Source organism: Scleropages formosus, chromosome 3, assembly GCF_900964775.1.
Source record: "Scleropages formosus chromosome 3, fSclFor1.1, whole genome shotgun sequence".
NCBI lineage: Eukaryota > Metazoa > Chordata > Actinopteri > Osteoglossiformes > Osteoglossidae > Scleropages > Scleropages formosus.
In genome coordinates, this window is record NC_041808.1 from 25354930 (window position 1) to 25378420 (window position 23491).

Below are 23491 nucleotides of genomic sequence, written 5' to 3' on the forward strand. Positions count from 1 at the left end.
ACACACTCTCCAATCATCCATTCTCCTTGCTTTTCCCCTCCACATACGGCCTTCCCATCTGATGAGATCGTCACCTCACCCCCTTGGGGGTCATCCAGGTGGCTGTTTTCATTGGCTGCTATATACATACACGGTATTCATTTTTACATATATTATATATACGTATATTTATGTATATTATATAATATTTTAGGGGGGGCAGGGTGGCAGAGCAGGCTTGGCTGGGTCCCACTCTCGGGTGGGTCTGGGATTGGAATTCTTCTTGGGGTACCTTGTGGTGGACTGGTGGTCCGTCTTGGTGTGTATCCCCCTCCTTTGGCCTTGTGCCCTGTGTTGCCAGGTTAGGCTCCGGTTTGCCGCAACCCGCTCGGGATAAGCAGTTTCAGACAGTGTGTGTGTGTGATATTATATATTACATATTCATTTTTAATTCCAGAAAATCTACCCAAAAAATTATTTTCTTGTATTCTATTCTTCTTCTTCTTCTTCTTCTTATTATTATTATTATTATTACATTTAGCACTTTTTACTTTGTAGAAAAAAATTAGGCTTTTAAAAATGAGTGGGTGTTTGGTCCTTCTCAGCTATCAAAACCCTGGCCTTAATGGCCACAGTCCTATTCCTTTAGCAGTGAATTCATGAGTTCGCAAAGCCATACCTGCTATTATGAAAAAATGGAAGCTCTCAGTTTTGTAATGGATTGATTCTCCACAGATATTTGGTTTAATCAAAAAAATTGCATGTTTCCAGTGTTTTCAAGATGAATTATATCTGACTCCATTTTGCTGAAAGACTTTTACCTTACTGGAAAATCTCAATGGCGCCAAAGCTAACCGCAAGGCTGTGAACTCGAGAAGTATCACTTAGCCTGCGTGTTTGATCCCTCGCAACCCTGCATTAATCTGATTTTAAGACTGGCTTCCCTCACACTTATGTGACTAGTCAGTATGATTTATTTGTAATTCTTACAGCAGTGGTGATGACTATGCAGCTAGGGTCAGTGCCATTGTTTTCTGCACCCTTACAGGAAGTTTTGATTCACTGCCTAACCTTGATTTGAGCCTTGGTTGCAAGTTCACTGCCTGGCTTGGGTCTCCCGCTGATTTATGCATTAATTGATCATTTTTATGTATGTCTGTAGTGTTGATAAAAGGAACAAATTATTTAAACTATAAAAAGTTATTCTTTTTATTTTTGCTTGTTGAGCATTTTCCTGGCACACCACCTCCTGTAATATTATCTGAGTTTTTTAATAGAGGCATATATGTTACAAAACTAACTCAGGTTGAGTATTGTGTGCAGGGGCATAATGGCAGTGCTGTACCTTGGCCTTGAAAGTGTAATCTTTTGATAACCAGTGTATGCTCTTGTTATAATCCTTGATGCCTTACAGCTGTATAGCAACCATACCAAAATAACTGCGTTTTTATGTATCAGTCACAGCATTTAGAAGAAGACAAAATGTAATACCGAAACAGAGGTACTGTGGTGTTTTGTTTAATCTGGTAATGTTTACATCACACAACTGCAAATATGAAGGAAAGACTCCTAAAAAAGTGATCAGCTGCTAGGTTTTGAAACAACCGGGTGAGAGATGGATGACTTTGGCTGCCCTGCAATGAACACAGTCAATGCTTAAATAGGCTATTGCAGCATGATTTAACTACACAGTGAAATACATCAGCACTTGGATCTCTGTTTTTCACTAATTTTTGTTGATTATTCCAAATGATAGATTGCAGACATGCTATGGCCTAATTGCATCTAACTGAATTTGTAAAAAGCAATATATGAATAGTTTTACAGTGTCATGCCTCCCTGAGGATCACCCGGAACCTCCAAGGATCCACCCTCATGCACTGGCCCTGAATCACCACTAATGTGCATTGCTATAAAAGCCAGGGAAGAGAACTAACACCTTGCAGAACCTACAGAAATTCTAAGTTCCTCCTTTGTTTGCAAAGTCCTGAACCTCATTCCATGCCATTGTCATTGTTCCAGTCAGCATTCACACTGACATTGTCATGAAATCAAGTTCCTTTGTCCTCAATGTTAATTTTCTGTTCTTTAAACCCATGTGTGGCATGTCCAGGCGGACAGGGAAGGGGGCAGAGAGAGGGACGGGGTCGCCACAGCCGGGGTTAATGAAGTACCCTATTTCTTCCCCTGTGCCTAACAGTGAGGGAGAGAGATGGAGAAGGAAAGCAAGAGCATGAGCACAGTGTAGCAGCGACCGACCCCTGGCCCCAGTCCCGAACGACCCCAGAGAATCCCCGCCATACTCATTCCCAGTTTCCCCTTTTTCTCCCCTTCCTTCCCCGTGACAGAGGGTAGGGTCAATCCTTGGTGAATCAATCGAATAAAATAACAGACACAAGAGCAACACACCTGCAGTCTCTGACATCGTCTGTTACACCATGATTGCACTGGAAGCACCTCTCCAACTTCCGCATAGGGTTAAATCCTCAGACACAAGTGGATGTAGCCCACAGCAATAAAAACTGGAATTGGGACCCGTTTATTGGAAGCACCATCTTTCTTGACAAACTATTCAGTAAATGGACTGGACACCTGCCTGCCCTAGAAGACACATAAATACAAGCCAACCAGAAACCCATCGAACCCAAGCAGGCGGGAGGGGGATGCTTCACTTTGCGTGAAAGACAGTGCAGGACCTCTGGCAGGTTATGCCTTTCTTGCAGGAAAGCAGGCTACTTCAGAGGCACCTACCCATTTTGGTAAGCTCACGGCCAGTGCCTGTGATGGAGATGAGTAGTACCCGTAAGCTTGTGTCTAATCTCCTCTTGCTAGTCAGACTCACCTGGGAAGTGCAGCCAATTTTAGTATACTCTGGTATCCACGGATAGCTCCTCACAACCCGGTTTTCTCTTGGAGAACAAAAGGAGCTGTTTTCAAGAAGAAATCAGTATGCTTCTAAATACTTTTCACTTCCATGTTAGACTGCTTTGATGGAAAGTCCTAATGCTTCTGAGCCTCTTAATATACTCCCTTAGTATAGCAATTTCTCAGAGGTGTTTTGTAAAGCAAAGGCATCTCCACTACATCCTCAAAAACCAAACGATGCCACAGAGTTATTGGCAGGTGCAGCGCTCCCTAGAGGCAGACTGTATCCCCTCTTGTTACCTGAACAGAGGGCCATGGAAGAGTACATGACAAAGGCCTGAGGTCTTGGTCTCATTTGCCCAGCTGCCTCACCTTCCCCTGCAAGTTTTATTTTTTTGTAGAAAGGAAAAATTGGAATCTGTATGTCATGCTACGCTTGAGGGTCCAGTAGGCAGACTCAAACACTGGTGCATGTTGGCTCAGTGGGGCAGGCAAGAGAATAGTCGGGGACAGGTGAGGATCGATAGGTCATTGTGCGTTGTTCCGAGGAGTAGACAAGAACAAGAGTCGAGATCATGGAGCCCAGAGTCGAAGAGCCTGGAAACCAAAACTGAGGGAGCACAGGACAGGGAAGGAGAGGGGAACAATACAGGAAAAAGGGAAGGAGGTTATCAGGTGATTGTTACGAGCTGCTTCTTCTCAAAATGAAGACCTTTTATCTCCTGCTTCATAAAGAGACAGCTCAGACACTCCTGCATGCGGAACCTCGTGTAGAGCAACCGCAGCACTTAGCATCATCGTTCATCACCAATGTGTTTCCTCCTTTTCACTTTCTTAACTCTTTGCTCTTGTTTTCTCAGTCCTGACTTCTGCCTACCCCTCTGTATGATATTTGCTGATCTTCTGACCTGTGCCTGCCCCTGATGATTGTCTTGCCTACCTCAGCTGAATGAACATGCTACCACATCTGAGTCCATCAGCTGGATCCCGGAGTTAAAACATGACAGAAGGCTCCGGTACTATCACAGACTCAGAGGTGCTCGACCAGCTTCACCACGCCGTCTGGACCCAGGGCATCATGCTGGGTTCCCACACACAGTCTCTGTGCCCGATCGAAGTGACCCTCCAGGGACTTGTGTCAGTGCTCCAGGCCAGCAGGCTCAAACAGGAAGCTGAAGCCCCTAACGCACTGGAGCCTCCTGAATCACCATCGTCCTCTCAGGCACCCCTATCCAGTGCCTCACCTGGAGGCTCCTGTTTGGCTACACTGGAGAGGTACAACAGGACGCCTGAGAATTGCCAAGGTTTCCTTATGCAGTGCGAGCTTCGTTTCACCAGCATACCTCATTGTTACCAAGTGGACGAAATCAAGATTGCCTACCTGGTCTCGCTCCTGACGGGTCCTACGTGCCGCTGGGCAACAGTGGGCTAGAAGACCCACATCTCGACCACCTATGCCACATTCAAAAAGCAGTTTTAGATGGTTTTTGAGCACCTGCTCTCAGCCTGGACTGCCAGCAATAGCCTTTTGAGAATCTGGCAGGGCAACTGCTTAGTCACTGAGTATTCTATGGAGTTCCGGACCCTTGCTGAGCACAGCGGCTGGAACTCTGCTTCAGTCCTGGTGAGCTTCTGGAATGAGCTGCATCCCCAGATTCAGGAAGAGCTCGCCTATCGCAGGGAAGAGTGGATCTTTGATCGGTTCATGGAAACCATGATTACGATTGATAACACGGCCCGGGAGTGTACCCCGTTGCTGTGGCTCACTGCACCGGCACCTGATCGCGTGGGAGAAACCCCGGAACTGATGCAGATTGGGCAAGGCAGGCTGACCCCCAATGAGAGATTGCGACATTTCCAAGACAGATGTGCCCCTATTGTGGTGCCCGGCCACTTTCGCGCCTCCTGCTCGGTGTGCCTTGTGTGAGAATCCGGCCTGGACTCCCAGGTTAGTGTACCGTGCCCCTCTAAATCCCAGTTAACCATACCGGTGGTTGTGGCTTAGGCAGGGAGTCAGATATGCACATGCGCTTTAGTGGACTGGGAGCAGCCGGCTATTTTATGGACAAGGGGTTTAGCAACAACTCATAGCATCTGGAGCGAGACTGCAATGTAACATTACAGGTCAGTGCACTGGATGGGCAACTATTGGGCACCGGAGTAGTGGAGTCATGTACTGATGTCTTGCACATAACGATCAGCACTTATCACTAGGAAGAGCTCGCTTTTGCATGTGGTCTTGCCTGCATTTCCCCTGTCTGGCCACCTCGGTCGAAAGTCAGAGGGGTCCGAACCAGTGGTGATTCCTCCCGAGTATCATGAGCTTCGCAAAGTATTTAGCAAGACTCAAGCAGCAGCTCTCCCCCCACACCAGCCATGGGATTGTGCCATTGACCTCTGACTGGGCATTTCGCTGCTACATGGCCGAGTCTATCCCCGTCCCTCCCAGAACAGAGAGCCATGAGAGACCACGTTACAGAGGTGTTGAATACAGGCATCATCCGGCCCTCTACATCTCTGGCCTCAGCAGGGTTCTTTTTTTATCGGGAAGAAGGACAGGAACCTATGTCCCTGAATAGATTATTGATGTCTCAATGCCATCACGGTCAGATACCCTCATCCCCTACCTTTGATCACTGCAGCCTTAGAGCAAGTGCACATTGCCACGATATTCACCAAGCTCCACCTCCGAAGTGCATATAACCTGATCCAGATCGGAAAGAGGGATGAGTGAAAGACTGCTTCTGGCACCTCCTTGGGTCACTACGAGCACCTCATCATGCCATTCGGGTTATCAAATGCACCATCAGCATTCTGGGCCTTTGTCAAGCATGTCCTCGTGGACCTGGTCAATGGATGTGTTTTAGTGTACCATGGGCAGAATATGCACACAACACCCTTACCCATTCATTCATCAGTATGTCTCCATTTTGGTGCATCTTGGGCTATCAGCCTGCTTTGTTTTCTTGGCAGGCCGAGTCTAACCATGTATCTGCTGTGGACAACTGCTATCGGGAAAGCGGAAAGACCTGGCGGTCAGTCCGGGAACACCTCCGACAGAGTACCCAGCTGTACAAGTGGCAGGCAGGCCAGCACTCGTGCACCCTCTCCTTTGTCTCTGGACAGAGAGTCTGGCTGTCCACTTGGGACCTGTAACTACACCACTTGTCCAGGAAGCTCTGTTCCTGCTACATTGGACCCTTCAATATCCTCCATGGAACACATATAATCTCCTGTTGCCTCCAAGACTCCACATTCATCCCATGTTCCATGTCTCCCTGCTTAAGCCCTGATCTCATAAATCTTGCAAGACTTCATTACTGATCTAACTGGTTCCACTGGATACGTGACCATTCTAGTGGTGATTGACAGGTCATGTTGACTTGTACCTCTCAAGGGTTTGCCAAACAGCTATGGAAACTGCTGAACTCCTTTTTGCACATGTCCACCTTTTTTCCCATGGGTTCCTAGTTCCAGTGTTATCCCTGGGGACCATTGATACCAACAAAATGGTGAACTGTGGTGGACAACAGACCTGAAGATAACAATACAGAATTAAAAACAACACAATAGCAAATGATGGATCGTAATGTACCATTCAGAGCAGAGTTTGGCTCTTGACAGAAGACCTAAAGCTCAGACTTCCCTCCCACACACTGAGCCCATGTTACACTGGAAACTCACACACATTTTCTGAACCCCTTGTCCCATACGGGATCGCGGGGAACTGGAGCCTAACCCGGCAAGGCAGGGTGTAAGGCTGGAGGGGGAGGGGACACACCCAAGACAGGATGCCAGTCCATCGCAAAACACCCCAAGCGGGATTCGAACCCCAGACCCACCGGAGAGCAGGACCTGGTCCAACCCACTGCACCACCACGCCCCCCTCTACATTGGAAACTTAAAGATCCAAAGAGGAATCAATTCTGTTACCTAACATTTGCAGATACCAGCCCAGCTTCGCAGTAACCCAAACTTTTATGTTTTTCTCATATGACCCAATCAACTTCTGTTTTACAGTGAAAACATTCAGAACTGCCCCCACCTTTAAACGTGGAGGGATCCTCCTAGCTTGGGCAGATTTTGACTTCAACAGGAGCCACTGTGTAAAAGAAGTGAATTATGCTATAGGACGCGGTATGTTTTGTTTCCTTATATACACCTGATACCCTAGTAACCATTTCTTGTTTCTGTCAATGTCTAGGTGTTATTTTGTTATTGCATACAATTCTGAGAACATTGTGCTAATTTGACACCCCTTCTGTGCAACAAGGGACCGCAGCCCAAAGTGTGCTGTAAACTTATAAGCTGCCCCCTGTCTTTTCTATAAAAAAACGCTGTCCGCACTGCTCGGGGAGTCACTGTGCTGAATCGTCTCCCAGCACGCACTGCTTGTCACCATTGTAGCCACCCAAGAATAAAGGTGAAGCTGCATTAAACCTGAGATGTTAGCAAAATTCTTTCACACATTACTTGGTTGGCTTAGTTGGCATTACTTGGTTGGCTGGGAGAGTTATGGTCCTGAGGAATGCTTGTGAGGACCTACCATGGATGTTCTTCACTCATCACTGATATCTGCCTTTCACAGAGATCAACCAGATCGCCCTGAGGATGACTGCCTTCTTGCCATCAGTGGGCAGTGGGACCTGCTTGTGAGGAGTTACTATCAGGCCTGCCAGAGGAATACCCAACATCCCCATGCACTGACCCTGAATCACCAGCAATGAGAACTGTCATTTGAAGCAAAGAACAGAACCATTGCCTTGTGGTTAAGTATTCCTGTGTTGCCAAATACTGAACCGCATGCTTTATTTTTGTCATTGTTTCAGCCAGTGTTCTGTTAAAATTGTTGTGAAAACCTGTTCCTTCATCTTATGTGCTAACTTTTCATTTTTTGTGATCACCAATCCACTTTCATCACAACTGCGCTTCAAGCACCTGTGCATAATAAAACTCCAGGGTTCCTCACCTCTGCTTTGTGGTTACAAAAGTATGCGCCAGTTGTAAGATTGTTATATATGAAAGCAGCTGTCATTCATCTATTCTCTAAACAACAGCACGTTTTGCTTGAGCATCTGTATTCTATGTTAATCTGGCAATGTGAACCTACTCTCTGTGCCAATAGTTATTTGGCTTAACATTTTGCCAGTGGTACAGAAACGTTTATCAGAATGTTAATAACCTTCATCTATATTCCTAGAGACATTGATATTCCTAGAGACATCAATACAGCAGTGCAGCAGTCTGTCTGTTGTTGACTAAGTTTACAATTACAGAACATTTAAAATAATTCTGTGGAAAATATATAAAACATATCAGTGCATAAAGATATGTCAGTTATGCATTGGTCATATATTCTTCCTGTCTTCAGGCAATAATCTTATTTTCCACACATCAGGAAGCTTTGAAAATTGCAGAAACGTTTTCCATACTTTGGTTTGAATCCCCTGGTATTGCTTCAAATACATGGGCTAAGCCTGACACTGCTTAGAAGGCCATTAAAATATTTGTCAGTGTAACTGTGCAGTCTGAGATATATCAATAACACAGGCCATGCTGACAGTAAACACACACATGTGCGCGCGTTCACACACACACACACAAAGTTGATAACTTGATTACATTCCATGGTGAAACAATTTGTGATGAATACGCTATGTACTTGCTGCTGTGCTGTTATTTTTTCCATTAGTCAAAGAGCTGGCAGGTTCCACAATGTATCAAGTACTTTGTTCTACCAAAATTAGTCAGGGGGTGGGGCATTGCATCTGCATTTAAACACTATGTGACTACCACATTACAGTTATACAAAATTGTGATAAATTGAAAGGTTTTGACTTTTAATTTAGGTTTAACCTAAATTTAAATCAGAATTTACATCTCTGTTTATTCACTGTATGTATTTATCTACATAGCTTTTCCCTCATGCACACAATATATAGTATTAGAGTATTAGCAGTGGGACTTCTACTGATACATATTTGATGTCAAAAAAGTTTTATCATTTTGTAAGTATGGAAACTTTGGTTCAGCTAAAATATAGCATGGATGTATCAGGAGAGTATTTTAGAGCAGAGAGGGAAAGGGAACAGTGTAAAATCAGCATGTGAAACTTTATATTATCTGACTTGACAGTATGTTTTTCTTTTTGGCTTTATTGCTTAAGTCATATGCTTACCTGAGTAGAGTCCTGTTGTGTATCCTGGTGTCTGAAATGAGAAGTATTATACTTGAGAAAATGAAGCACAATTATTAAGAGTAATTATGGGATACACAGCTCTTATAGACAATAATCCTTGCACTGTGCGAAACCTTTTGTGGAATCCTCCATTAATATGATATATATGTATATATAGTGCATAAGCCAAAGGTTTTTTTTTTTTTTTTCTGTTTTGTATGGAGTCTCGGGTGTCCTCCTGTGCACAATGAGCCCTGGCAATGAGAGCCCTGGTGGGGGATCAGTTTCACTCTTTGTCACATCTGAATGGGGCGGAGGAAACAGACCCATTAGGAAGCTATAAAAAGAAAAGGTCCGAGACACTAAAACATCCAGCAGCCTCGCAAAATGTGCGCATGCAGTGGGAGCCAGAGCGGCAGACACCTCTCCAGCTCTCGCAGGCTTCACATCTTGCGTCCGGCGCGTTTCAGCTGAAATCTGCTGAATGGTTACTCTTACTATGTCACCTCTTTAGACCGTTTTTGAGCTAGACATTTATGACAGAAGCAGTTCTGTTTCATTTTTCCTCTCTTTTTCCTACGTGCAGACACAGTGCACTCGGTTTTGCGCGCCACTCTCGCCCACTGAATTCGCACATTTTTGTTGAGTTATAACGTGCATGAATTTATATTAAAATCATAATAAAAACAGAAAAAGACGAGGTTTCCAAGGATGCCGGTGCTGGTTTGGACTAGATGCTGCCAGTTCTTCATCCTGCTGCTGGCCCTGGTGAGGATAGGGGAGGTGGGAGCCAAGGCCAACTCCATCAAGACCCCCGGGACGGGAGACCTTCCAGCTGCCTCTTCGCACCCCGGGGGGCTCAAGAAGGGCAACAACCCCCTCCAGGTAAAACTGCATTAACATGTATTCCTCCTCATGTCTGTCTTTCGGAACCTGCTGCAAACACACCCAAACGACATATTGCCTTTGCAGTGAGACTCATTCAGTTTATAATAATTATTTTTTTATGACAAGCCAGTATCGTTAAAATAAGCAAAAGAGAAGAAATTAAACTGTAACGAATGGGAGACGGGGCAATAGAGGAATAACCCTACTTTCCATCTGAACAGAAGTGACGTGGATTAGTTGAGCGCGTTATTAATGAGGATGCGTTAACTATTATTAGCTGTTTAGGGAGTGAGCCGATGTGTTTCAATCGCAGCCGCCCAGGTTGCTTTAATTATTTAAGAGAAAATCCCTGCGACGCGCAAATGATGCGGAATGAATAGAGGGAAGTGCGAGTTCTGATTGATTCTAATTAGTGCCAATTAGTGTGCGGTTATAGTGGAGGTTTTCATTTACTGCAGGCTGCTCAAGAAAATAAATTCCAGTTCATGCATAACACACTGCGCATATTCTTCTACTGTGTTTACCTTAACAGATCATAAAAATTTGCCAACAATTTTCCTGAGTTTACCTAGCCTAGGCTAAAGTCCGTTTTACGCGGAAATCTTTTCTTACATGACCAGGACACCAGACTTCTGGTGCAGCCCAGCGCTGTATTGAATATTTGCCAGCGTACTTCACTGCATTTAATTTATTTGAAAATATTAGTTGTAGAAATTTTTTTTTTCCGTCTTCTTGCTCAAGGAGTTCATGTGTACAAAACTGTACTGTATGTTTCCACTTGCGATTTCTCACTGTACTTCTGATGGTTGTCAGTGTGATGCATCAGAACTTTATGCTGTGTGCTACACATATGATAGAATTTTGCACACAGTGCGACATGGAAAAAAAATGAAAAAGTCACAGAAATAATGAGCATACAATTAGGACTCACTTTTCTCTTCGAACATAAACGTATTTGTAAGTGTATCCCTGTCCAATTTTGATAAGCAAATTATACCCTAAGTGAGAAGTTGGAAACACCAGCTTACTATCCAGTGTAGAAATAGTAAATTTCTTTAGCGCACCTTGCCCATAATGCCTTCCTCACCATGGCCCATGTGAGAGGAGGGTAACCATCTGGCTGTTCTGCCTTCCTTTGTGCCTTTTCAGCTTCCTAATAAGTAAAATAGTTATTACTGTATTATTGTTTGGCCGATGTGCTTTTCTGAAGAAAATTACAATTGAAATCCTGGGACTTGCAATAACAGTATTTCTGTTCACAACTCTTGAGAAGAAAAGTAATCTGCTCAATTTGTTTTACAGCACAATATAGAAAATAAGAACAGTTTGCATCAACAATTGTTACATTAATCCACCTGTACCACAAGTCTGAGACATGGTGTTGATTATATTAATTTCACTAATATCTTTATCAGATTTATATGGCATTATATCAATAATAGCCACAGTTGTTATTATCAATCATTTCCAGTACTTCTGCTTGCAAACTTATGAATTAATACTGAATTACTTGTGTAAGGTTAATATGCCATCCTCAACAAATGGACAGTTTGCAGATCCACATTCCTAGAGGGACACTGCTGATTCACAGTATAATACTGAGTATACTGGATTTGTTTTGGATAAGAAAGGCCACAAAGCAAGAAAAATAAAAAGTAGTAATAAATAGTAATTAAGTGTAACACAGCAAAGAATTACTACTTATCATTATTATCTATTACTTAATCTATTGAAGCCAGACAAGTATTTGTGGAATCCTTTTTTTTCTTTGGGTACAGTAAAACCTAAACTTTTTGAAAGTGGAAAAGTAAATCAGAGCATGTTCAGAAGACATAAGCTCCCAATTAATTGCTCCAGCTGGCTTGGTTTAAAAATGACAAAATGCGGAAGGCAAAACGGCCACCCACTATGTAAATAAATAAATATAATAATGGGTGTTCAGATTTCATATACCTGATAACTGCCAACTGTTGATCTCTAGTAGGGAAGAAAAAAAAAAAAAAAAAACAGTTGTAGACTTTCCCTGAAGCAGAAAATGATGCCTAACGATAGGATTCCTATTGTTTCACAATGTTACAAATGTTTATAATTGTATAGAATGGCTTGTAGCTACCAGAGAAAAAAGGCAGCACATTTGGCAGAGTGAACTGCAGAAACGAAAGGGCAATATAAGGTTGAGATTATCCAGAGTATGCCAAGAGATTACAGATGCTGTTTTGCTTTATGTCAGGAGGGTGTCTGCTCTTCATACTGGGTTGAATTAGGAGAAGAAAAGAAAACAGAAACTCACTCGAACCACATGGTCAAAAACAGTTACACATACAATATCTCTGGTGTAAACATTTATTAGAACTTAAATTTGCCTTGACAGTCTTTTTCAATTAAGTTTATACAAGTCATTTGCTTTGGTATAGTTAACATCATTCCTCTGCATTCACAAAGCTGCTTTGGACAGTGGGAATTCCTCAAAACAGCCTTACAAAATAGGGTCTATTGCAGGTTTTCACAAGGGGGCAATCTCCTCTTCAGTCCTTTCCGTTAAAGTCCACATTTTGACACCAATGATAAGCCTCCAGAATTTGGACAGAAACACCTGTGACTTGATAAATCTACTGCTTAGGCCTCCAGTGATCTTAGTTTTATCTGTGAATTAACTTATGTTAGGAGATGCTGTGAGTGTGTCACATTCATATTTATTCGTCTGACAGTTCTCTCAGCACGGCTTACTGTGATTTCCTTATTGATACAACAGGGTAATTTTTACTGTTTTGCTTCAGGGTACATACATTGATGAAGGGTACTAGAACAGGATGTTTAATGCAAACGTGGGGCATTCACTGTAACCATTATGCTACCTGCAGGTTATGTTGTGTAATTAAGCACAGAAGCCAGGCAAATTTCACAGAAGCCACAGAACTCTATCCGAAACCTTTGCCACTGTGTTGTTATGATGAAAGTGCAAGAACAAGTCTCCGATGTTGGGTGAGGGATCTGATGGATTTGCACTCATGGTTGTCAGTGATGTTTTATGCAATGGAAACTTTCCACCCACACTGGCCTGTCATCCAGCCCTTGCTGACAATAACTATGAAGCATCATCCTTTGTATTTAGCAGTTATTTCACTGCTGACTGGAGACCTGCTGGTTATTTTGACTTTACTGTCTTAAATTGCATTTACATGAAATTAATTGATTTTGCAGATACTTTTTTACAAAGCAAAATACATTTCAAAAAAAGGAGTACAACTGCACATTACACCAATAGACAAAGACATCTAGATGCAGACATGTGACTCCTGAGCACTGTCTCATACCAGTATATATTACACAAGAAGCTGTATATAGAGTTTTAGATAATACAGTACACCTTAATTGAGCATGTAGAAGATCAGAGGAGAAGTGAGTCCAAAATAAATGTTTTGAGAACCTTCTGACTGAGAGAGGGAGTTGGAAAACCTTTTGGATGTCCTGTGTGTGGGGCCACCAAGTGGGCAAAGGTGGAGGAGTGTAGCAGTCTGGTTGGGGTGTAGTGAGTGATCGGGTCATGTAGATATCGGGGATCACACACAGTGGTGAGTTTCACATTAATTTTGTATTAGTCTGGAAATACTCATAACTGAATAACTTTCTATTTCTTTTTTACCTCTTAAAATGCAAAATAGGCTTTGTTGTGACAGTGGTTAGAGATGCTGCCTTGGAAGGATGTGAATTCGAATTCCACCTCCTGCTGTAGTACCGTCAACCAAGGTACTTACACTCATTTGATACAGTAAAATTACCCAGCTGCATAAATTGGTAAACCAGTGTAAGTTGCTTAACACTGTAAGATGTTTTGGAGAAAAGCGTCAGATAAACGAATAAATATAAAAAGCATGATCATAATTAATAACTAATGTACCCCGTTGAGCACAGTGGTGCAGCAGGCTTGGCCAGGTCCTGCTCTCTGGCAGGTCTGGGGTTCGAGTCCCACTTGGGGTGCCTTGTGACAGACTGGTGCCCCGTCCTGGGTGTGTCCCCTCCAGCCTTACATCCTTTGTTGCTGGGTTAAGCTTGAGACGAGCGGCTTCAGCGTGTGTGTGTGTGTGTGTGTGTGTGTGTGTGTGTGTGTGTGTGTATACCCCACTGCTCTTAGGTGTCATTCATATTATTCAATTCTTTATATAAAGTTCAAAAGTAGTTTTATTTAGGGCCCTTGTTATATATGAAATGATAGTCTAAAAATGTACTTCAGCATGGCGTGGAGTTTGGCTTTACATGACAGAAAAAGTCTACAGTAACATTTGGAGTTAAGTGGGAATTGAAATGTCCAACTTAATCAGCGAACAGCTTCATCAACACAACTCTGTTTTAGCTGAAACAAAAAGCAGCACACTGGGAGTCACTGGAGCCGATCTGTAGAGCAGCGGTTCTGGGGACCCATGGCTGACAGCGCTGTGGTCTCCTTCAGTCTCTGGAGTTGACCTGTACCTCAAATTATTTGCTCCATCAGTGAATGCGTTTGTCTGTACGAAATGCTTGCCGCACTGAACAATACAAGGAATTTTTCTCTGCGAAACAGCAAACCCGCCAGTTATTAGAACCATCTTTGTGGCTGAATGCTTTTTTTTCTTTTTTTGACTCTTTCAGCAGTAGCTGGCTGGTGTTGGGAGAAAAGTTGTGCAGTTTGAGTGAGAAAAGGGAAGGGCTGCTCAGTACTGTTCATCCGCATATGACCAGACCTCGGGGTAACATCTCAGTATTTTTTTTTTTTTTTTTTTTTTTTTTAAATGTTTTTGTCATCTTTTGAAGGCAAAGTAGACCACATGTTGTCAAAAAAATCACTGGTTTTCTATATGTAAAGTTGTTTCTCTCAGTACATGTACAATATACAATACATAACTTTATTTACTGGAAATGCAGAATTTGAAGGAGTTATATTTTTCGCTGCAGCCTCCTCCTGTTAAAATCATTGCTCATTTTTTCTCCTCCAGTGGTAGGATACTGGCCAAAATTAACACAAAAAAAAATTCTCAATATTTTAAGTTACAACTCAATACACAGCACAAAAAAGGACAAAAAAGTTGAAACAAAACTTTTTATGTAGTTATATCAAGATTGCTGTCAGGTCAACATGTGTGAAAAACACACATGAATGATATATGTTGGAATGGGGACCCATCACATGACTGCCCCCCCTTCAGTCATGTAATGTGAGGATGAACTGTATTCAGTTTCTTGGTTACAGCAGCTGCTCTCGTTTTTGTCATAAATGTATTTCCAGGACCACTTTGCACTCTGGTTATTCCACTGCTGAATTTTGCTCACTTCAGTTTTACCATACTGCTGTGCCAGTTTTCTTATCCATGCATCCATTGCAAAAGTCCATCTGATGACCAGGTTCATGCTGGAGAAAAATCTTCGCTAACATTAGTGACACTGGACCCAACTGCTAAGTGAACCAAATCAAGTAAAATCATCAAGTTTGAATTAAATCCTGGCTGTTGTTTGTGAGGACAGTTAAAAAGGTTGTATATCTTTTTATTTCAATGTAGTGCTCCACTGCTGTAATGTATTAGTGTTGATAAAAATCAGCCCAAAAGAACAGGTTAATAGTCTCTGGAAGCAGTATTTATGATTTATTATGTCAGGTCCACAGATGGTGAGATTATCTAGTTTTCTTCTCTTTTTCTCTGCAATTATATTTGAATATATATTTCTATACCAAGAATGGCTGGTAGTGTAATGGTTAAAGCGCAAAGGTTCTAGGTTTTAGTCTCACCTCCAGCTGTAGTACCCTAGAGCAAAGTGATCTGCTAAATAGCTCCAGTAAAATTTCCCAGCTGTATAAATGGATAAATAATTTCAGGTAGATTAACACTGTAAATCACCTTAGAGAAAAGCATCACCTAAATGAAGGAATGTAATGTAATATATATCACATGTAGTGTTATGACTATTTTTAGGTTGATTTGCCTAAACGTGCTAAGATATGTGTCTGTGTGTGTGTCTGTGAACTGGCATAGTGGTTGGTAGTTCTGAATAAAAATGAGTGTAAGCATAGCTGGTATGATAGTACGATCTTTCAGCCCATCATTATGCTGGAGGTACAGTTTTCAGGCAAGAACCAGGTGTCCATTTAAAGCGGATTTTAGTCACATGCCAGGAAAATAAAAAACAGATTTTTATTTTTTTTTTATCTCAGTCCAGCGAGGAAAATTTAGAGCGATTTTGGCTAGTCTGAACAAGATGTTGAAAAGAATAATTAAGAAAAGATTCAAAGCCGTTTTAACTTATACTTGGAAAATTTGAAATAATCAGATTATTCTTGATTGTGATTTTGAAATATCCTGCTGTATGCAGTTTTCGAGGATTTATAATTATTTTTTTTCTGAAATATAGCCCACAATTTTGACATGCACCGTAATTGAGACAATTCCATGTTCTCCAGCCAGACGGTGGTGGAAGGGCGCGCAAATCCAGGAGGAGGAAGCAGTGCAGGCTGGGACTGTCCGCACTAAATCAACTGCGCTGTGTCAGGATACCTCAGGAAAGCAAGAAGAGCTGTCTGCTCTTGTTTGGCGAACCTGTGAGATAAAAGGGTTAGAAGTCAAAAGCGTTAGGCTGCCATCTGACAGTTCGCCCAAGGCAGGACTCGCTTATTGATTTATAGCTTTTATTGATTTATTTCATTGTAACTGATCGCTAGCCTCCCAGGGCTGTTCCAGTGTGACACGGAGACTCGTGAAGGTGTGTATTGGGTGGTTCCTCAATGCTGCTGTTGCTGTCCTCGCAGGTGCACCCCTGCAGCAGCGACAAGGAGTGCAGCGTGGGAAGCTATTGTCACGCCCCCCAGAAGGCCCCGCCACGGTGTGTCAACTGCCGGAGGAAGAAGAAACGTTGCCATAGGGACAACATGTGCTGCCCAGGCAACCGTTGCAGCAACTGTATGTGGACCTTATGGCTTTCCACATTTCCAGAAAGGACATGTACTTACATTTACATTACATTTACACTTTTCTCAAAAGTCACATACAACTCACAGTAAACAAAAGTACATTTTGCAACAGATGAAGAGATTTAGATACAGGCACATGCCTGTCAAAGGATAGTTCCTTTCTCTAGTACCACCGTGTGTCCTACCACACATTACACAAGTAGCTGCATATAGAATTGATAGGAAATACAGAGGTGATTGTATAAGTTTATGGAGCAGTTAGTAGAACAGGAGAGAACCGTTCTGAATGGTCTGAAACCCTTTTGAAAGTTGTCACATGGGTCTAGAAATGTAAACTGCAGATCATTGTTTAAAATAGTAAGAAAGAAACTATTTTGACTTTTGGTGCTTACGTATAGAAGTCAATTAAATAAAACTAGAATACTTTTGAGCCATATACACACAATCAATCTCCCAAGCAACAAGTGTAGTAGTTTGAGCTGCCACCTTCTACTGTAATACCCTTGATCAATGTGCTTACCTTAAGTAGAACTGATACAGTAAAAAAAAAATTACTCATCAGTATAAATTGGTTAATCTAGTACCTTAACACTGTATGTTGTTTTTACATTATTCAACCATAGTAAGCAGGTCTCAAACCATCAACATCCAGTGTTAATCATAATGGGACAGCTGCTAGCATAGTAGTTAGAGCTACTGCCTTTGGATCCAAAGGTTGCAGGTTTGATCCATACCTCTGGCTGTGGTATCCTTAAGCAAGGTACTTACCCTGAATTCCTCCAGTAAAAATAATTACCCAGCTGTATAAATAGGTAAATAATTGCAATGTTAACACTGTAAGTTGCTTTGGAGAAAAGTATCAACTTAATGTAATGGCTTCAACAACTGCTCTCTCTGTTACAGATGTTTGCAAATTATGTTGATTCAGCAATAGTTTTGTGTTTGGTAATTTCTACATTTTTCTTTGGGCAGAAGTGTCGGCTACTTGAATAAATATAATACTAGATTCTGACCTTGAAATAAACTTTAAAACAGGCTTGCTTGTTTGGTCTTCATTATGATTATTTTGGATAACCATGGGAACCATTTCATTCCTCTCTGCAGTATTTTGGGTCCATTAGCCCTGATTACTACAGTATGGCTGAAGAAAATGGAATCATGTTTTAGGGGGATCACTGCAAATCAACTTAAAATTTTAGCTCTGTTTCTATTCTGTTGTAAAACAATAGAACAGTTAATCTAGAAGCATGAATGAACGCATGAGAACTTTATTAAGCACATAATGTGGCAACAGGCAGTGTATAGTGTTAATTCCCTGTGTCCGGAAATTCCGGGGTTTGAATCCCACATCTTGCTCTAGTATCCTTGAATGAGGGATTTGCTCTGAATTCTACAGCAGAATATCCTTTGCTGCATCAAGTGGGTAAATCATTGAATGGGTGTTTTTAACAAAACAAACATTGAAGCTGCAATAGGTAGTATTAAAAAATTCCATTGTTTTACATGTTATGTTTTATCAACAGATGTAGGTTGTTTAAAATTGATTTTTTTTTTATAATGTATTGCATATAAGGTGACATATTGTATCACTGTGGTCTACAGATATCTGTGTTCCAGTCTTGGACAGTGTGCTGCCTCCCCTCATTCCCACCCTTGAGGACCAGAGTAAACGTCCAGCCAAAGGGACCAGCTGGAAAAAGACGGGAAAGGCGAAGATTTCCATTGCTAAAGGTCCGATCTGTACTTCTGTCTTTAAGGATTAAGGTGATAAAAAATCTAAAAAATGAATAGTACAGATAGTCACACATGTCTATTTTTGATTGAGAATATTGAGCAGAATATTACTGAATTGTCTTAAGTCAGGGTGGTGCAGTGGCGCAGTGGGTTGGACCAGGTCCTGCTCTCCGGTGGGTCTGGGGTTTGAGTCCCGCTTGGGGTGCCTTGCGGCGGACTGGCGTCCCGTCCTGGGTGTGTCCCCTCCCCCTCCGGCCTTACGCCCTGTGTTGCCGGGTAGGCTCCGGTTCCCCGCAACCCTATATGGGACAAGCGGTTCAGAAAATGTGTGTGTGTGTGTGTGTGTGTGTCTTAAGTCAGAATGAATTGTATGATGTGTTTGTAAAATATATCACTAAAGAAAGCAAAAGTGATTTCCAGCAGTAGTTATATTCAAATAGTAATTCTTTGGATACGTTCAATCTCACTGAGATTGCACAAGACCAGCACTAGTAGTAACAGTACATTATAAATCTTACTGTTGTGAGTCCATTACCTGGAAACAAGTAGTTCTATAACTGTCTGATAATGTTTAATCATGACAATCATGAAACAGAAGGACAGAGTGCAGGTCTTGAATTGATATGAATGCACTTATACACTAATTTCTCTGAGAATAAAAAGTAATTCCATAGCAATAATGGCAGGAATAATTTGTAAATAGACCCTCCAAATCATTTCAGTTAGAAAATTGGCCTGATTGTTTCACACCTTGAAATGTTCAGCTCCATATTTACAATAGCAGACAGGGATTGCATGTGCATGAAAGCATAACAGTACACTTGGAAAGATGCCACATCATACTGATTTAATCCACCTGGAGAAAATGAAACTGTCAAAGAAAATTAAAATCTCTGACTGTCCAAAATGAAAATACTTACTATGTTTGGGTAAACTTTATTTCCCCATGCTGTGCAAATGGCTATAACCATTGTTTTTCTCATTTTGCAAACATTAATCCATATTAAAGTCACATCACTTGTCACTAGGTCTTCAAATATGCAGCACAAGATCTAATGAACAAAGACAATACATGGCATTGTGAAAGATTCAGCTCAATGAATTTTAGGGTTTGGGGACATATTTGTAACCTCAATACCCACCAACCAAATGCAAAATATCCCACAACATCACAAAAAAGATAAAAAAAAAAAAAAAAAAAAAATAGAAATAATGGAAAGTAACTACTTTGCTGAACCATTACCAGAATGTTGCCAATGACATCTTAAAAATAACAAAAGTACTACTTTTGAGAATGCAGCCCTAAAGTTTTAAAAACCAGAAAACTATATGAAATACTGTAACCAATTCTGTATGGAAAAATATCAGGTTTAAATAAATAAAAAAAAAAAAAGAGGAAAATTTAATACTCATTCACTATCAAGAAGAATTTAGCGAGGGTCGCAGTGGCATAGAGCTATTCTGGAAGCACCGAGTGCTAGAAAGCAGGGTACGCCCCAGACAGGACGCCGGTCATTAACAGCATTGGAAAACCTTACAAGAAAGTAAAATAAAACATTTTCAGAGCTTTACCACAGCCTAAACATAATTTGAGCTGGAATTTAAGGGTTTAGGGGCGTTCGGAAATGCAGCAAAGAGCTACATCTGAGACGCTGAGCTGTGTGTATGGCATGCTGCTGATTTGAGCCTTATCTAAGCAAGATGGACAGGAAAGCAGGGGTTTTGTGAAGGATTCTGGGGCTCTGGTTGCGTGTGAAACACCCTTTGGCCGGGAAGGCAGGAATAGCATTTAATCCAATGGAAAACTGCATTGCTGATTAGCATCTGTAATAAATGTTTTCTCTGCTAATTATTACTTTGAAGGAGTAATGTAAACCACCTGACAGGAGTATCAAGTTCCACGCAAATAGGATTTAATCAGGTAATAAATGGGAAAAAAATCCTTTGTGCAAGCACTTAGACACGGACTTATTACATCCAGTTCACCAGAACATCCTTGGAATTCGTTCTCAACCGATGTCATGTAGAGAGGCCATGTTTTGACAGGGCTCCTGCAAGCCATGTATCACTTTTCTGTGGTTTTAGTTTATGTTCAGCATTCTTGCTAAGACTTTTTGTAAACACAGTTACACAAACGTTATCTTGAGTTCTGGGTTCTAAAGGACACCCAGCACAGTAGCTTTCCTGTCCCTACAGTGGACAATTAAATGCCAGTTGATGTGTTGCAGAGTAGCTTTTTAACACGGCATTGCACCGGAGGTACGGCGGAAAATTTAATGGTTTCCGTGCAGTTCACATGGGTAAACGCACACTTTCCCTTTCGAAGTGCAAAGATCCGTTGCTCATAGCGTAAGTCCCAGCAAGTCGAATTTGACTCGTAGCAACCACTTGGGTTTCTTGGTATGAAAAGGTACGGAAGTGGTTGACCATTGCCTTCTTACATTTACCCTGAGGTGAATTCAAACCTATGCCCACACAAGCTGCCTAGGAGTTATGAGGCACTATCATTATGCACTGCACCACATTTCCCTTAGCAGATTTGAATTTAAATGGATTCCATCGACTGCATATGGTTTTCCCCATCCTCGCTCACTTGCCGAGTTCCTCTGCTCTGTGAAAAGTCTTAGGAATCGTGCTTCTTCTGTCCGACAGGCCACGAGGGTGACCCCTGCCTGCGCTCCTCGGACTGCTCCCCAGGCCACTGCTGCGCCCGCCACTTCTGGACCAAGATCTGCAAGCCAGTGCTGCTACTGGGTGAAGTATGCACCCGTCACCGGCGCAAAGGCTCCCATAGCCTGGAACTCTTCCAGCGCTGCGACTGCGCTAAGGGCCTCTCCTGCAAGGTGTGGAGGGATGCCACCTCTGCGTCCAAGTCCCGCCTCCACGTGTGCCAGAAGGCATGACGGATCCATGCTCTCCCCACCCCTTTTCTTCTCTGCAACGAGACCAGAAAAGTGACAGACCAGAGGGGTGTACAAGAAGAGCTTGTGGATGGGGAGGAAATGACCATAAGGAGAAATGGACCCCGGTGGACTGAGGGGGGGAATGGTGGCAGTCGACACTTTGTGGCATCTGCCATCGGATTCTGTGTGGCATCCACTCAAAAATAATTTTTCATCAGCTATAACTTGCTACTCAAAGGACTTTTTTGTCTTAAGCCATATGTGCACTTCACAGCACGGAAAGGGTACAGCATCAAAACCAACTTCAGATGGGAACGTCTCATGGCGTTTCAGCACCTTCACATTTAATCTTCTTAAGATAAATTAACAAAAGGCGTTTTAGCTATAAGAGGACTGATGTAGGCTGGCTTCCTTTCCTTTGGTTTTTGGCACACATTTCGTTGTGAAGGACAGAACGCACAGGATTCAGTCTTTCACACTGCATGGACTGCTCTGAAATATCTGTTCTCACAAGCTTGAAAAAACATTTTATAATACAGAACTTTCAGCCTGAAGATATACCCTTCGCTTTTGGGTTTATTGGAAAAGTAGAAAAATATCAAGCTGGCATATTAAAAATGGTTACCTATATCTTAAGTCTAACAATCCATAACATTTAAAAGGCTCTCATAAGATGTATGGCAACTGTAATAAGCTGACTTTTGAAAGCATGACTAGGTGTCATTATGTCAGTGACCTTAGGACACTTATCATAAACTGTAATCTCCTGTTACAGCAGTGCTATGAAGGCAATAACATGTATAGGTGAAGAAAAGTACAATTTTTTTTCTCTTTAAGGCCATAGATAAAGTTGTAAGTTTCAAACAGTGAAGAAACTATTATAATTCAAACATAAAACAGATCGTCTCGATTTAAGGCACATAAAAAAATCAGTCAATAAATCTACCGAGCAGTCCCTCTGACCTTACAATATAATTACAAATTTGTCTTTGTCCTTAAAGTTCATTGGGAACTTTATATGTTCAGACTTTGTCTTGTCATAGATGCTCATGTCATTATTTGGTTTATTTTATTTTTTATTTATTTACAATTTTGGGAACTGTCTACATAAAGCTACATTACCCTGCCTTATTGGAGTATAACATAAATCATTCTCAGAACAACTGGTCTAAATGGTATCCACATGACAAAAGGGGCATTTTGCAATCTAGAAAATTCTTGTGGATCAAGAATCAAATGATCACATAATGTTTTTAAAAAATAAAAATGCACATTTGAGTATTGGACTCACACATTACCTATGAAGGATGTCCCTTAATTTTGCCCGAATGTGGCAAAGACAAATTTTGTCATTTTAAATTTTAATTTATACTTTGATTAGTCTCGGTCTTAAAGTTGTATGATGTATATTTGCACAAACATTGCCATCACTATTCTAGTTCTTTTCAGTCACATACTATATGATGCTACAGTCATGCATTTTCCTAGCATTTGTACCATATTCAGTGTGCAGCACATTTATAGTGATAATGCTCTATTATGGGTTTTTTTCTTTTTCATGTCACATTTTTAAAGAACTCATTCCAAAAACACAAATAGTAATTTAGTTAGTTTGTAGCATTTTTTTTCATTACATGTAATTGCAGCGCTGATCAGTTTTTTTCAAAGAGGTTCTTGCTAAACATCTAATTTTAGCAACAGAGAGACTTTGTATTTTATGCTATAAATATTTGGAGAATATAACTGATATCACAGAAAAAATAAGCATATGAAATGTTCTCTAGAGATCTTTTTATTGAAAATGTTGTATCAATTTGTTTCAAAGTATTTTTAATAGAAAAATAGTACTTATAAAACATACACCATCTTTACAGACCTGCTTATAGTTTATAATTTTTAAGAAATGTGTATTTCTATTATTTGATAAATTAAACTGTTTTGTCTGTGCAGTTTTGTTATAATTTTTAACTTCCACAACATTTTGGTATTCATTTTTAATTTTTAAGAGCT

General features: G+C 41.4%; 1 protein-coding gene across 1 annotated transcript; it reads left to right on the plus strand.

Moving 5' to 3' along the window:
• Nucleotides 1-9409: 9409 nt before the first annotated feature.
• Nucleotides 9410-23254, plus strand: LOC108936690 (dickkopf-related protein 2-like). The gene is made up of 4 exons (XM_018756207.2): nucleotides 9410-9907; nucleotides 16683-16833; nucleotides 18447-18575; nucleotides 21231-23254. Exons 1-4 carry the CDS (start codon nucleotides 9734-9736, stop codon nucleotides 21479-21481), a joined length of 705 nt encoding a protein of 234 aa, XP_018611723.1. The 5' UTR covers nucleotides 9410-9733; the 3' UTR covers nucleotides 21482-23254.
• The last annotated feature ends 237 nt before the right edge of the window (nucleotides 23255-23491 follow it).